The 15,442-nt window shown below is 41.9% G+C and overlaps 1 protein-coding gene across 2 annotated transcripts; it reads left to right on the top strand.

Moving 5' to 3' along the window:
• The first annotated feature begins 1,209 nt into the window (after positions 1-1,209).
• LOC131426470 (ubiquitin carboxyl-terminal hydrolase 30 homolog) lies at positions 1,210-6,479 on the top strand. Of its 2 annotated transcripts, XM_058589224.1 has the most exons (4): positions 1,210-1,458; positions 1,547-2,978; positions 3,043-3,204; positions 4,013-6,479. In XM_058589224.1, exons 1-3 carry the CDS (start codon positions 1,377-1,379, stop codon positions 3,188-3,190), a joined length of 1,662 nt encoding a protein of 553 aa, XP_058445207.1. In that variant the 5' UTR covers positions 1,210-1,376; the 3' UTR covers positions 3,191-3,204; positions 4,013-6,479. The 2 variants fall into 2 exon arrangements, with proteins under 2 accessions (XP_058445207.1, XP_058445206.1); XM_058589223.1 differs by having other exon boundaries at positions 3,043-6,479.
• Positions 6,480-15,442: the final 8,963 nt, after the last annotated feature.

Here is a 15,442-nt window from a genome sequence, read left to right as displayed (position 1 = left end):
ATTGTTTTTCTACAATATATTTTATTCGGGTACATGGAGAATGGTGAGAAAACGAAGGAAAGTAATTTAGAAATTTCATTTTATTTTTCCGTCTAGATAACATCACCTTCAATTCTGTCGAATATTTTGCTACATTTGTGAACCAAGCAAAAATTCAGGAAGATTTGAAGGACCGTGATTATGAAAAGATAGAGGCTAGTACAAAGAAAAAAAATTACGTTTTCGCTCGTCAAAACCATCCAGATAATAATCCATCGAAAGCTCTCAATATATTCAGAGAATAACATCGATTCCTCATCATAGACTTCTTTGAAAATGTGGAATAAATAATTTGGAATATTGATGTTGTATGAGACGTGTGTAATTCTCCTGAATGTATCACATGAATTACTGAAAACTGGTGCAATTTAAGAATCGAAATGATGACGTTGAATTTGGCAACCTATTTTGTCTGTTTCTATTGAGTAAATGTTCATTTTTATTAGCCGATTTAATTTGACCAAAAAAAAAAAGATTTTAGAATGATTTTACAGGTGATTATCTTCATACACGTACGCTTCTTTCTAGTAGAGAAACATAACACTTGTTTCGTCCATGTGTTTATCATAATTCTTGGTTGATTTTCCAGAAGGCCGTAAGAACAAGTGACAGTTTCTCTTTGTTTACTTTCTCTTCTATTAATTACAAAGCGGTTAACACGTTTATCACTTAATTCTTTGCATAGAATGATGCTCGAAACGTTCGACTTTCAAACAGAACTGTGAAATCTAAGAAAATCTTTTTAAGAAACATCACAATAATCGAAAGAGAGAGTGAACAAAGAGAAACTGTCACTTGCTCTTACGGCCTTCTGAAAAATCAGCCGAGAATTCTCGGTTGAGTTTTCAGAAGGCCGTAAGAGCAAGTGACAGTTTATCTTTGTTTACTTTCTCTCCTATTAATAACCAAGCGGTTTACACGTTTTTTACTCAACTCTTTGCATAGAATGATGCCCGAAACTTTCGACTTTCAAACTGAACTGTGAAATCCAAGAAAATCTTTTTAATCACATCACAATAATCGAAAGAGAGAGTTAACAAAGAGAAAGTGCCACTTGCTCTTACGGCTCGTTAGTGCACAATCTCACATCGCATGGCGTCGCGGTTGCTCAAAAGACGCTTTCGGTAGCTGAATGGTTCGTCTAGTTCACACTTGTACCTGTCAAAACAAGCAAACAAAAAACGAATTGAGAAAAAACACAAAGAAGAAAACTCACTGCAAATGCATTCGAACGTTTTTCTTATCGAACCTTTTCCCAATTTCACCTGAAGTAATCTAATCACCAACGTTAATTAGGTGTCGTTTATGGAATGCAATAACCGTAGTGTACAGTAGCAATGGAAGGTGACAAACTGCTAATGGCAGCGGGTGTAACCGCTGCCGTGGTTGTAGGAGCCTTTGTTTTTTGGGGTCCTTCGGGTAAGAAAAATCGATAATGAATATTGGCACGATAATGATAGCGAGATAGTGTGCAATGAATTGGAAATTGATATGCGTTTGCTTCCAGGTTCTTCGCGTTTACGTCAACGACGTGGCCAAATTGCTGGATTGCATAATTTTGGGAAGACCTGCTTTCTGAATACTCTGCTACAGGCATTGGCAGCCTGCCCTCAGTTCATAGCCTGGCTGCAACTGCACAATGCTAAGGACAAAAAAAGGCTTATCAGTTCGCTACAGAACGTGTTGGAAGTGGTGAACGGGACACACCCGACGCTTCGGGGAGATCAGTACTCTCCGGGGGCTGTTATCAGTGCCCTGCATTCCCTTGGATGGGTCATTCCTCCCGATGAGCACGACACACACGAACTGCTTCACGTGCTGCTCAATTCACTGGAGGAGGAAGCTATCAAACCGAAGAAAGTCGGTTGTCTTTCGGATGCCCTTGGTGAGATTGAACTACAATCGATTATGCCTCCCGCTCGACCGTCGAGCGCGATGCTGTCGGATTTTTGCAATACTGAATATGACGAAAGTACGAATTTGACTCGTTACACGAGGTCTGAAGCGCACACTCCCGATTCGCCACATTCGACCTGCACGGAGACGGAAGATTCGATGTCGGTTCAGGACGGATCGCTGATGGATTGTGCGGGATCACCACCTTCGATAATTTCCACTTTCACTGGACGGCCAAGTCGTCCGAGGTCTATCCTGGCCACCGAAATGGTCGGCAATGGTGCTTTGAACAAGCGATCGTCTGGATCGTGCCGATCACTGGAACGTTTAACACGAGGTCCAGGTCGCGTCTCTGTTTGGGGTGACCGTCAGCAAATTCAAGTTCCTCACCCGTTCCGCGGTGGGTTGAGCAGTCAGTTGTGCTGTTCCGGGTGCGGCTATAAGTCGGTCGTTCGGTACGACAAATTTGACAGTGTTACTTTGTCCCTGCCGGAAATTAAAAACCCAGCGATTTCCATCGGCAGCCTACTGACGGAATTCATACAACCGGAGACTCTGGAGGGAGTTCAGTGTGAGGCTTGCAACGAAACGACAACCCACACGAAAACGCTTACCTTCAGCAAGCTTCCGGCTTGTCTCTGCATACACATTGCCCGGACGACGTGGCTTCCGACCGGTCACGCCTACAAACGGCAGGATTTTGTGCACTTTCCGGAGACGCTTTCGATGGCACCGTACAGTTTCGTGCAGCCCAGTTTGAACAGTGCCATGAGTACCCCGTGGGGTTCCACGATGTCACTCTACTCGGCAAGCCTCGGGGCGGCCGCATACGAAGCTTCGGTCGGTGGTGGTGGTGGTATTGGAACTGAACAAAATACACCGGTCGGGTCTGTGGGCAGTGCCTTCAATTTCGGATCGTACACGTTCGGAGCGATGTTCCCGAAAAATCTGTACCGCTTGTTGGCCGTCATTGTACACTCGGGCGAGGCCAACAGTGGGCACTTTGTGACTTATAGGCGCGGGGCACTACGGAATTCTCACAAGTGAGTGTAATCCAGTTTTTGATGTTTGTATCGAATTTCAATGTTTTTGGGGGTTTTCTTTCAGATGGTTCTACACTTCGGACACTGTGGTCAAAGAGGTTACCATAGAGGAAGTTCTTAGCAGTCCGGCTTACATGCTTTTCTACGATCGTGGACCGTCATCAAAGTACAACCAACCTGGTGGTGCCGGAACAGGCGGAGGTGCTCATTAGCGGAATTTGGGAAGGTAAGAACTAAACATTGAAGGAGGAAAGCCAGGAATTTAGAGGAGCATAGTGAGTAGTGATGTTAGATTTGATCCAAGATAGAAATAGAACCGAGAATGGTTTCCTAGAATTAGAAAAAGTTCCCCACCAATTCCAGTTGATGTTCGAACAGAAGAAAGTAAATATTTTGGTTTGAATGTTTGGATGAGACGGTTCCCGATATTAGTTGTTTGAAACCATAAGATATTGGAATTTATATTCCCTCTGATAATCGTTGACATCGAAGGCATTTACGTAAGAAACTAAGTTGCTTGAACTTGTTAATAGTTTTTGTTAATTGTCACCCGGAAGATGGACAGTGTTTTAACGAACCCAAATAAAATGACCTTTTTTTGTTGTTAATTTTAAATGTAAATATAGAATTTTTCTTAGTGTTTTTTGTCCTCAGGTGCTTGATGTGCTACCATCAATGTATAGATATTGATACATTTTCGGATGCCAAAGTTTCTTGGACAAGAAACGTATCTAAAGTTGTATTACTACACCCAGATTTCGTAGATTAGCGACTGTAAACCTGACTAGGATTGTGAGAGGTTTGCGTTGCCTTGTTCGTAGTAAAACGCCATATTCTTTTTGAAACTTTCCCATTGAAGAACTGTTCACTTATTTTAGGAATACCTTTTAGGGTTCGAAAATGTACTAGTTCACATTTAGTAGCGAATTTCCATTGGAATTAGCTTCTAGTTTTTTTGGTTTGATTTTTTGAAATCCGTTTTGTTAGGACAAAATTTTCAAAAGATACCAGCGAGTTTTGTATTATTTTTCTAGTGCCATCCATAAACTAATCGTTCCGAGATGATGATGCAAGCACAAAGTACGAAATCACACCAGTCGGCGCGTGGCGCCTATTGCGACAATCATCCTGTCATTCAGGTAACGGTTCTTCGGAATCTGATTTGGGTCTAGAGTCCCGACTTCCATGACGGAGTATTGCACGGTGCGCTGAAGTCCTGACAGGCCGTTTGTCTGCCCTTTACGGAACGATCCTTCAAATTTTTCCAGTTCATTGCCCCGATTTATAGCATCTCGAACTGTTTTCAATGGCATTTTCAAACTTTTACCAATACCACTAGACCATTTCCTTGGTTACATCATTCAATTACCGTCCTTGGTTACATCATTCAATTACCGTAATCGATTTCATTGCGACACTAAACGATAATTGATTCGATTCATCATTCATTCGCATCCAGGGTGCTCAATTCGCCATCATGTTCACTGTTATTATTTTGACAGAACTTGATTTAAACGTCAACAGAAAAAAAGACATCCAAGTGTGCATGTGTTTGAAGTAGTTGCCGAGCACCAGCGGATGTGAAGAATTTTAGCGGTAAAATGTCGAAAATATATATAATTAATCATGAAACATTAAGACTGTTTGGTTGTTTGTCTAAGTTTTTTAGGGATGTTTTGTACTGAATTCACACGGGTTCGGAATGAAAACTTTTTAGCAACTCGGATTTGATTCGGAATTCATTCTGATAGTAATGATTGTAAATAAGAATGAATTCTGAGCCAAGAAATTTTCATTCAGAATTCCATATGGAATTCAGTATGAAAACCGTATCAATGCGGACTCCAGTACCGTTTCCGAATGAATTTTTCCTTCAACCGATCGGTTCGGAAATGAGTTGAAATTGAAAAAAAAACTCCTGAAACTGAATTGTCAAATTGTTTTCTTCTTCTTCTTTTTCTCCGATTCTGCAGGTTTTCGTGCTGATATTTGTGTCGTTTTTACTTGATGCCAAATCTAACCCAGTTTCCATCCTAACTGCTGTCAAACCGTTTGTTTGAAGCTAGTTTCGAATCTCGTTTCAACGTTGAACTGAAAATCGAGTCAGTTTCGAACCTGGTTTTTATATCAGATTTGCTCAAATCTCTGTTGCCGAGTCCGAAACAGAGTTTCGTGAAAAGTGTTCGTTTCATGAAACTATCCTGCGTCAGTTTCAGATTTCTCAAGCGAAAACGACATTAGTTGACTTCGAATTAAAAATTTTAATTTTAGAGAGATAAATAAGTTTGTTCCGTTATTTTTTTTAATTTGAAACTTTTGACGAAACATGGTTACATATTTAACATTCAAAGTATTGTCCATTGCTGGCCACTACTTTTGCCCATCTTTCTGGTGATTCACGGATACCCTATCCGAAAATTAGACCGGTCTGGCCGCAACCCACGATCGTTTTTTGACTTCATCATAATATGAGAAGTCCTGGTCAGCCAGGCAAAGCTGCATCGAGCAAAACGAATAGTAGTCGGAAAGAGCAATATCTGGGCTACAGGGCGGTTAGTGTACGACTTCCCATTTGAACGATTCTGAGTGTGTTTTACCGGATGTGCAACATGTGGACAAGCATTGTATGCTGTAAAATTACTTTTTGTCGCGTCTATTGGTGCATTGTGGCCGTTTTTCTTGCATCAACGCATCAATTACCGTCGATCAAATCCCGAGATCTTTTTACTCGTTTTCAGTAGCTCATATTGGATTATCGTAATTCGGATCCACTTTTCATCGCCAGTAACAGTTCGATGGGAAAACCTTATCTCTTGTGCCGTTGGAACAGATGTTCGAACGTGAAGAAACGTCGTTCGACGTCTCTTCGCTTCAATTCATACGGCACCCAATTGCCTATCTTTGGGATCATTCCCCTTGCTTTTAAACGTTACTAAATGGCTGGCCGAGTAACTCCGAAAGATTTTGCAAGTTTTTCTTGCATTGGCAACGGGTCTATTTTTCATTTTCAAACTTTGGTGGCGTTCCGGTTCGTTCTTCGTTTTCCAATTTAAAATTGCCACTTCTAAACCGTGCAAACCACTTCCGACACGTATACTCACCCTACGCTTCCACTCCAAAATATGATTACTTTCGGGGGATGTTTTCCCCGCAAAGATTTGAATTTTTCATAGTAAAAAAAGTATTTTGATTCACGTTTCAACTGAATGTCTCAAATTGATTTTGAAACTGTATATCTGTGTAGTTCTCCAATGCACATTAGGAAGGGTAATTCACTGTAATAAAAATCTAGTTACGCCATCTGTGAGAAAACGATACGAACATGATCTTCGGAACAGTGGCATCTCGTGACAAAATTGACTAGCTGTGCACAACTTAGAGCAAATTCAGCAGCTAGGAGTTCTATATGGAAGATCTATAATAGAACAGAAACTGGAACAAACGTATTCCCAGCAAGCCGTTCTAGTTTTATTTATTCGACCAGTTTTTTTTTTTTTTTTTTCAAATAAAATTTTTATTAGGCTCATTTGCTTTAGCTTAACGTGGCCGATTGTCTTGTTGTTAGGGAGAGAGAAAGGGATGCCGTATTACGGGGCGGCATACTCCCCAGTTAGTAAGGGGACATAGGGAGGGTGGGACCTACACAGTATTGAATTGAAATTTGAATACATCATTGGTTTGTGGCATACATCTTTTAGACACATTTTGCGTTCGATGAATCTTCATGTTTTTCAGCTTGTAGCAATGAAGAGATTATTCTGGATTGGGATGCTTCGTTGGTGTGTTCTGACGTTGATGTGACGTTTTTGGGTAGCTTCCAGCAACTCAGTCAGTTCAAGGCAGGTGCATGCTCCGAAGCATCGTTTACACAGGCCATACTTCCAGCAACGTAAAGAAGAGTGCGGTAGAGCTGTAGACGAGAAAGAGATAGGGAGAGCACTAAATTTGAGCATTGATAGTTTTCAAGAAGTTATAGATGAGAGTCATATAAGGAAGATTTCGAGTTGCCAAGACGTCGCGGACTGGTACGAAGGGTGGTATACCTCGGGCCCGAAGGGAACCTATGAGTTGGGACCTGGCATCACAATACTCGACACATGTCCAAACAACATGTTCGATGTCATGATAACCCTCACCGCAAACGCAGACACCACTCTCAGCGAGCCCCACACGACGGAGATGCGCGCTGAACATATAATGATTAGACATGAGCCTTGACATTACACGAATAAAGTCTCGGCTCACGTCTAACCCCCGGAACCAAGCTTTCGTCGATACCTGTGGGATTATTGAGTGTAACCATCGTCCCAGAGTTCCACTATTCCATGTATTCTGCCAGCTAGCTAGAGTTTTCTGACGACAGCAACTGAAAAATTCATTGAAGCAGATTGGTCTTTCATAGATATCACCTTCTAGTGCGCCCACCTTGGCTAACGAGTCCGCCCTCTCATTGCCCCGTATGGAACAATGTGAGGGGACCCAAACCAAGGTAATCTGGTATGATTTTGCAGATAAAGCACTCAATTGTTCCCGTATTTTCCCCAGGAAATACGGTGAGTGCTTTCCAGGCTTCACTGAACGGAGAGCCTCAATGGAACTGAGACTGTCCGATACAATGAAGTAGTGATCTGTGGGCAGAGTGTCAATGATCTCAAGGGTATACTGAATTGCAGCTAGTTCTGCGACGTAAACTGAAGCTGGATCACTGAGTTTTTTAGGAAGCGGTGAAATTTACATTGAATATACCGAAGCCAGTGGACCCGTCTAGATATGATCCGTCAGTGTAAAACATTTTATTACAGTCGACTTCTTTAAATTTATTATTAAAAATTTTTGGGATCTCTTGAGGGCGTACAGGATCCGGGATTCCACGAATTTCCTCTTTCATGGATGTGTCGAAAAACACAGTAGAATTAGAAGTATCCACAAAATGAACACGATTGGGAACAAACGAAGAAGGATTTATATTCTGAGCCATGTAGTCAAAATACAAGGACATAAAACGGGTTTGTGAATTAAGCTCGACGAGCTTTTCAAAGTTTTCTATCACCATCGGATTCAAAATGTCGCATCGGATTAGCAGTCGATATGAGAGATCCCAGAACCTGTTTTTCAACGGTAAGACGCCCGCCAGCACTTCAAGACTCATCGTATGGGTTGATTGCATGCAACCCAAGGCAATACGTAAACAACGATACTGAATTCTTTCCAGTTTAATGAAATGAATATTCGTAGCGGAGCGGAAACAGAAACATCCATATTCCATTACTGACAATATCGTCGTTTTGTACAACCTGATCAGGTCTCCTGGGTGAGAGCCCCACCAAGTTCCGGTTATTGTACGAAGGAAATTGATTCTCTGTAGGCATTTTCGTTTCAAATACCTAATGTGACATCCCCAGGTACCTTTGGAATCGAACCAGACCCCGAGATATTTAAATGTGAAAACCTGAGCTATGGTTTCACCCCCTAGTTGAAGCTGTAGTTGCGCAGGTTCTCGCTTCCTTGAAAATACAACCAGCTCAGTTTTCTCCGTAGAGAACTCGATACCCATTTGAAAAGCCCATGTCGACAAGTTGTCGAGGGTATCTTGCAATGGTCCTTGGAGATCGGCAGCTTTGGGTCCTATAATAGACACAACGCTGTCGTCGGCAAGTTGTCTTAGCGTGCAAGATGTGTTGATACATTCATCAATGTTGTTCACGTAAAAGTTGTATAAAAGGGGGCTTAAGCATGAGCCCTGAGGAAGACCCATGTAACTGAATCGCTTTGTCGTCAAATCACCATGCTCAAAATGCATGTGTTTCTCGGACAATAGATTATATAAAAAGTTGTTCAAAACAGGTGAAAGACCATGCTGATGCAACTTCTCAGATAGAACGTTAATGGAAACTGAATCGAATGCCCCCTTGATGTCGAGGAAAACTGATGCCATTTGTTCTTTACGAGCAAATGCCATTTGAATTTCTGTTGAGAGCAACGCTAGACAATCGTTCGTTCCTTTGCCCCTGCGGAACCCAAATTGTGTACCTGAAAGCAATCCATTTGTTTCGACCCAATTGTCTAGACGGAAGAGAATAATTTTCTCCAACAATTTCCGAATACAGGAAAGCATAGCAATCGGCCGATACGAATTGTGATCGGAGGCTGGTTTTCCAGGTTTTTGAATAGTAATAACTCTCACTTCTCTCCATTCGTGTGGGACAATATTACCCTCGAGGAACTTGTTGAATAAATTCAGCAAGCGCCTTTTGGCAGAGTCGGGCAGATTTTTCAACAAGTTGAATTTAATTCTGTCTAACCCCGGGGCTCTATTGTTACACGACAAGAGCGCAAGTGAGAACTCTACCATCGAAAACGGTGTTTCGTTTGTATTCAATGTCGCGACGCGAGATATCTTCTGTTCCGGAACAGAATCAGGACATACTTTCTTAGCGAAATCAAATATCCAGCGGTTAGAATATTCCTCGCTTTCGTTCGCGTGATTTCGATTGCGCATGCGACGGGCCGTATTCCAAAGAGTGCTCATTGCTGTTTCTCTCGTTAATCCGTCAACAAACCTTCGCCAGTAACCGCGTTTCTTAGCTTTAATAAGACTTTTCATTTGAAATTCTAACGCCGCGTATTTCCGATAATTATCTGGAGTTCCGTTCTTTCTAAACGAGATGAAGGCTGAAGCTTTTTTCGTTTTCAGCTCTGAGCACTCTTTGTCCCACCATGGGTTGGGAGAACGCATACTAGTTTGCGCGCTAGGTACTCGTTTCGTCTGAGCTTGAATTGCGGTGTCAAGAATCAAGCCAGCCAAAAATGTATACTCTTCCTCCGGAGGAAGCTCCTGTGATGTTTCTAGTTTCTCAGATATCGAGCTCGCGTAACGTTTCCAATCAATGTTTCGTGTGAAATCGTACGAAACATTGATTGTTTCCGATGGTCTTCCACGGTTGGTGATAGAAACTATGATCGGCAAGTGATCGCTACCGTGAGGATCACAGATTACCTTCCACTTGCAATCTAACTGTAGCGAAGTCGAGCAAAGGGATAAATCCAGCGCACTTGGTTGTGCTGGCGGTCTAGGGTTCCGTGTCATTTCTCCCGTGTTTAGAATTGTCAAATTGAAGTTGTCACACAGATCTTGGATTAACGAAGAACGATTATCATCATATAAGCAGCCCCATCCTGTACCATGCGAGTTAAAGTCCCCTAAAACCAGCCGCGGTGAAGGAAGAAGTTCTATGATGTCTGCAAGCCGACGATGCCCTATCGAGACTCTGGGAGGAATGTAGATAGAAGCTATACATAGATCTTTGCCTTTAATATTAATTTGGCAAGCAACAACTTCAATTCCCGGTGTCGAGGGGAGGTTAATACGATAAAATGAATAGCACTTTTTAATCCCTAAAAGTACCCCTCCATAAGAGTCTTCTCGGTCCAGGCGGATTATGTTAAAATTATGGAAGTCGAGGTTGATGTTAGAAGTAAGCCAAGTTTCACTCAAGGAGAATACATCGCAATTATGAGTATGTATTAAGTGTTTGAAAGAATCAAGTTTTGGGATGATACTTCTGCAATTCCACTGAAGCACAATGATCATATCTTCGATTCTCAGTGGTAAATTATCCACCAAAAGATACGATCGCTGCAAGGAGGGGCCATTGTTCAGTCAACTGTTTTAAAAATGTCCTTACTGTTGGCAGTAGAGCAGTTAGGAAACTTTTCAGAGGATCAGTAATATTGAAGGCTGTTAATATCCAGTCCACGATATCAGAAAATTTCAATAATCCAGCGTTTGTTGGATTTTCTGGTTGTGCTTTGGGGTCATTCGGGTTTTTTGATGCCCCAGGAAGTGCTGGGTACTCCTTATCATCCCTAAGTTTTTTGAACCCAGGAGGTGTTTGCTTCGGTTTTGAGTCAGCACTTTTTGTTTCCGTTTGGTTCTTTTGTGACGAAGAGGACAGTCTGAGGCCTTTACGAGGAAGCTTGGGAGAAGCCAGATTTTGTCTTTTCCTGCTTCCTTCAACCTGTGTGTAGGAAGGTCCTTCGCCTGGGTCGTCAGAGGTATCCTCTTCAACTGGCAAGATTGCAAACGGGTTCTCAGGGGTCGATGGAGTGGTTCTTTTTAAGATTTCCGCATAAGAACGTTTGGAACGTTCTTTCACGGATCGCTTCAATTTCTCCGCACGCTGTATGTACGTAGGGCACACCGAAAGATCATGAGGATTCTCCCCGCAGTAGCAACACTTTTCCACTGCTCTTCTGCAGAGATCGTCCTCATGGGCCTCTCCGCATTTGCCGCATCGCAGTTTGTTGCAACAATAGGTTGCCGTATGACCTAGCTGTTTGCAGCTTGTACAATGCATTACCCGCGGTACATACAGCCGAACAGGTAGACGAACTCCACTCACTACCAAATAATTTGGAAGTGCAGATCCGGCAAAAGTCACGCGAAATGAGTCCGATTGGTAAAATTTACCATCTATCGATTTGGAGTGCAATTGCTTGCACTCCAAAATTTTCACTGGTTGAAGGTCGGGGTTTTTGAAACGGCCTACCCCGTCCTTCATCAGATCTTCGATTGTCAGACTTTCGTCACGGACCACACCGTCGATCTCCACCACATGAGACGGGACGTACACGCGGTACTCCTTCGTGAACAACTCGCTGGTAGCAATCTCGTTTGCTTGCTTCAGGTCGGACACAACAACGCGTAACTTGTTTGGCGAAACCTTATCTATTGTTTTTATTGCCGAGGAATGTTTTTCCAGGTCCCGAGCAATATTTAAAACTCTGAGAGACTTTAATTTGGGCCGGAAGTATACCACCCACGGACCCCCCGAGCCATCGTCTTGGTAAACTTTTTGGCGAGCAGGCAATATCTTAGAGGGAGATGGAGGCATCGGAGAGGGAGATGGCATTGGAGAGGGAGATGGTATCGGAGGGGGAGATGGTATAGGAGGGGTAGATGGCATCTCGGAAGCAAACTCAGCCTCTAAATGTTCTTCGTTCATTCGTTCAGCCTCGCCCTCCTCCGAGACACCCCCACTGTCATCAATATTCATATTTAAAGTGTGGGAGTAAAGAAGTCTCCCGCACTTGAAATGAGAAAGAAAGAAATAAAATGAAAAGAAAATATATGAATAGTAAAAGTTGAAAGAAAAAGTTTGAGAAAATACTTAACAGTATGTCACGGTAAGCTGTTAGGTGAGTTGCTCCTTCACTCCTTCGTTGTGCTTCAGCGTGACCTTGACTCAGGATTTGGCTGCTGCGATGCGGGTAGCAAACAATAGAAATAACTGCTGCCCGAGGATAGCACAATAGCGTCTACTGTCGATACCGATACAAAACCGGTGCACAGACAGAACTCACTTGCGGGGATGCTACTTTTTATCACTTTTATTTAATGCCTATACTACAGCCTCTGCTGTGATAGGCACCTTCGTCTTACCGATGTCGATTGTTAAAAAAACGCGTGTGCTCACTTCGAACATTCGGTTACGAATGATTCGACCAGTTCTTCTGTCAATTTAAAAACTGGTCTACGATGCCGTCTACGATATTTTTTGTATATTTGAAACACGAGTAAAACACCGCTGGGGCTGCCAGTTTTTCTTGTTATAAAATCCAGATTTATATTTTGGAACTGACATAAATTATGCATCTAGAACAAGAACACTACTGAATATGCCCTTATGTGGTATGATAGCAGATGTAGCGCGAATCTGACTTTTCTTGGCTAAAGCTTGCTTCATTTAGAATTGGAACAAACTTGTGCTCATATTGTGGCGCTCCTGGTGGACGGATTTGGAAGTTCTTGGCGCCCACGTGTCGGAAATGTCGTATGATTTTTGACATTCCGCAAATCGACTGTACTTTGTAAACAATCAACATGGAAGCCGAAAGAAGGGAAAAAATTGTGCACAGTTTTTTGGAAAATCCATTGTGGTCTGCCTCTAGACTAGCTTAACAGCTGAAATTACTCAGAAATACCGTATGGCACGTTATCAAACGGTACAAGGAAACATTGACGACGATTCGGAAGCCTCAAGCCAATCGTCGGAGTGGAACTGTCGACCAAAAACTGCGTGGTAAGACTTTGAAGACGATTAAGAGTAATCCCAATCTGTCGGACCGTGATTGGGCCAGAAAATTCGGTGCTGCCCATAGATCCGTGAGGAGAACTCAACTACGGGAAGGAATCAAGTCATATCGAGCTAGCAAACAGCCAAATCGGACCATAAAACAGAATAGTGTGGTCAAAATTCGTGCTCGGATACTATTGCCCTTATTCTGAATAACGTCGTATCGTTTTTTCGCTCGTATTTCATTCGTATTCCCAATAACGCTAGCAAAATCAAAGGTAGCTATGATTCGATCGAACCACATTCGATCGAAAAATCAATACGTCGTTATTCAGAATAAGGGCGTATATGACCAGGTGCTGACCAAGTTCGAGGAGTGTCTTCTGATGGACTTGGACATTTTACTTGGCAACGGCTCGGGGGGATGTTCCAGCCAAATTTAAATTTGTTTTGCCGACAAATTTGCAAGGAAATTTATGATTTGCCAGGGCATTTGCAGCTGTGGCAAAAAAAAAACGAAAGTTTTCGTTACAAATAAGACAATAACATCGGAACTATACCAAAAAGAGTGTCTCAAAAAACGAATGTTGCCGTTCATTTGATTCCACGACCATCCCGTAATGTTTTGGCCAGATTTGGCAAGCTGTCATTACAGCAAAGTCCTTCAAGAATGGTATGCAGAGAAAGGGGTCCAGTTTGTTACGAAAAACCTTAACCCACCCAACTGCCCCCAGTTCCGCCCTATTGAGAAATACTAGGCAATCATGAAGAGGAGACTCAAGGCAAAGGGAAAGGTTGTCAAAGACATCAATCAGATGACGACCTGGTGGAATAAGATAGCTAAAACGATGGACGAATATAATTGATAATATGATGTCATTGTCAACAATTTTCTCAAAATCAAACATTTGAATTTAAATATTAGAAAAGAAGAGGCCAAATGAAGTTTTAAACTGGAAAAAATCGATTTACAAAAATTCAAAATCGATTTACAAAATAGCACCATTTTTTATTTTGCTGAAACTTTGTCGCAAGATCGGTTTTCTACCAACCGTTCATGCATAGCAAAGAGAAACCCGATAGGCAGCAAAAGAGATAAAAATAAAACCTCAAATCAGTGGTTTTGTAGATAGTCCACTTCGTACTACGGCGAGTTTTGCTCGGTTGAAGCATCCTGCGAAGTCCGAAGTAAGCACGATTTTCTGACAAGATGCGTCTATGAATGCTGGTGTCATTATCGACAGTCACCAGTGAGCCCAAGTAGAGGAACTCGTCGATCATTTCGATTTCATCACCACCAATCAGAATTCGTAATGGGTGGCTGACATTACCTTCTCTCGAGCCTCTGTTTTTAATGTACTTTGTCTTTGACACATTGATAACAAGTCCGATCCGCCTGGCTTCAGCTTTTAGTCCGATGTATGTTTCTTCCATCTTCTCAAAGTTGCGTACTATAATGTCAATATCATCAGCGAAACTAAGTAGCTGGACGGAAATATCAAAAACAAAAGACCAACGCACATCCCTCGATCTATCGTAGCCTTGAAAACAGCAATTTGGTTTAACCCAAAAGGTGTAGTTTTATATTAAAAGGTTACCTTCTCGTGAATCACTCGAACTCCACCGCACTTCACCGGAAGTGGAAAGTCATCTTGTCCCGTACAAATATTGGACAGCTCAGAGTGATGACGTGTCATCCGTAATCCTTTGCATTGGACTTGACAGATGTTTTGCTCCCAGATGAAAAGCTGTCGTCATACTCTTTACTGACTTATATTTCATGTTGCACTGTCATCCTGTCCCAATTGTTTATTACCACTATTTTACCACTATAAATATTTCAGCAACTATGCATTTCCTACGCTGCAAACTGCAATACGCCCATTGCCTAGCTTTGACAGTTGTTTTATTTTTTCGTTGCACAGCCTACTACAACTCTCAGTTTGATGAATAATCACGCTCACTATCTTTACTTACTCGACTCAGGTATTTTCATCCATTTCTCAAACAAAGTATAGGAACTAGCTTCGAGAATTTTTTTTTGCAAGCTTAATGTCAATTATCTTAGAATGTTGTAAAAATTCATAGCTTCGGTAACGATATTGAAAGCAGGAAAGGTCTTTGGCTTTATTATTCCACCATACTTCGCGATGCGTATGTTATTATTAAACTAGCATTTTTTTTCAAATCACTCGAAAAAGATTGTAATAATTAATTGTTGCTTAGCTTCTGTTAAGAATATATATAGTCTATAAGATAGGAAAACCATATTGTAGAAAGTTTAAGCTTTTTCGGCGACGTGCAAAAAAAAAACACACACACACACACAAAAAGATGCATTTACTTATTACTTCTCCCGCGCCGGGTATCGGCAAGAATCGTTAACTG

This window comes from Malaya genurostris, chromosome 1 (genome assembly GCF_030247185.1).
Source record: "Malaya genurostris strain Urasoe2022 chromosome 1, Malgen_1.1, whole genome shotgun sequence".
Classification (NCBI taxonomy): domain Eukaryota; kingdom Metazoa; phylum Arthropoda; class Insecta; order Diptera; family Culicidae; genus Malaya; species Malaya genurostris.
The sequence above is the reverse complement of the archived record's forward strand: the minus strand, read 5'-3'. Positions and strand labels throughout refer to the sequence as shown.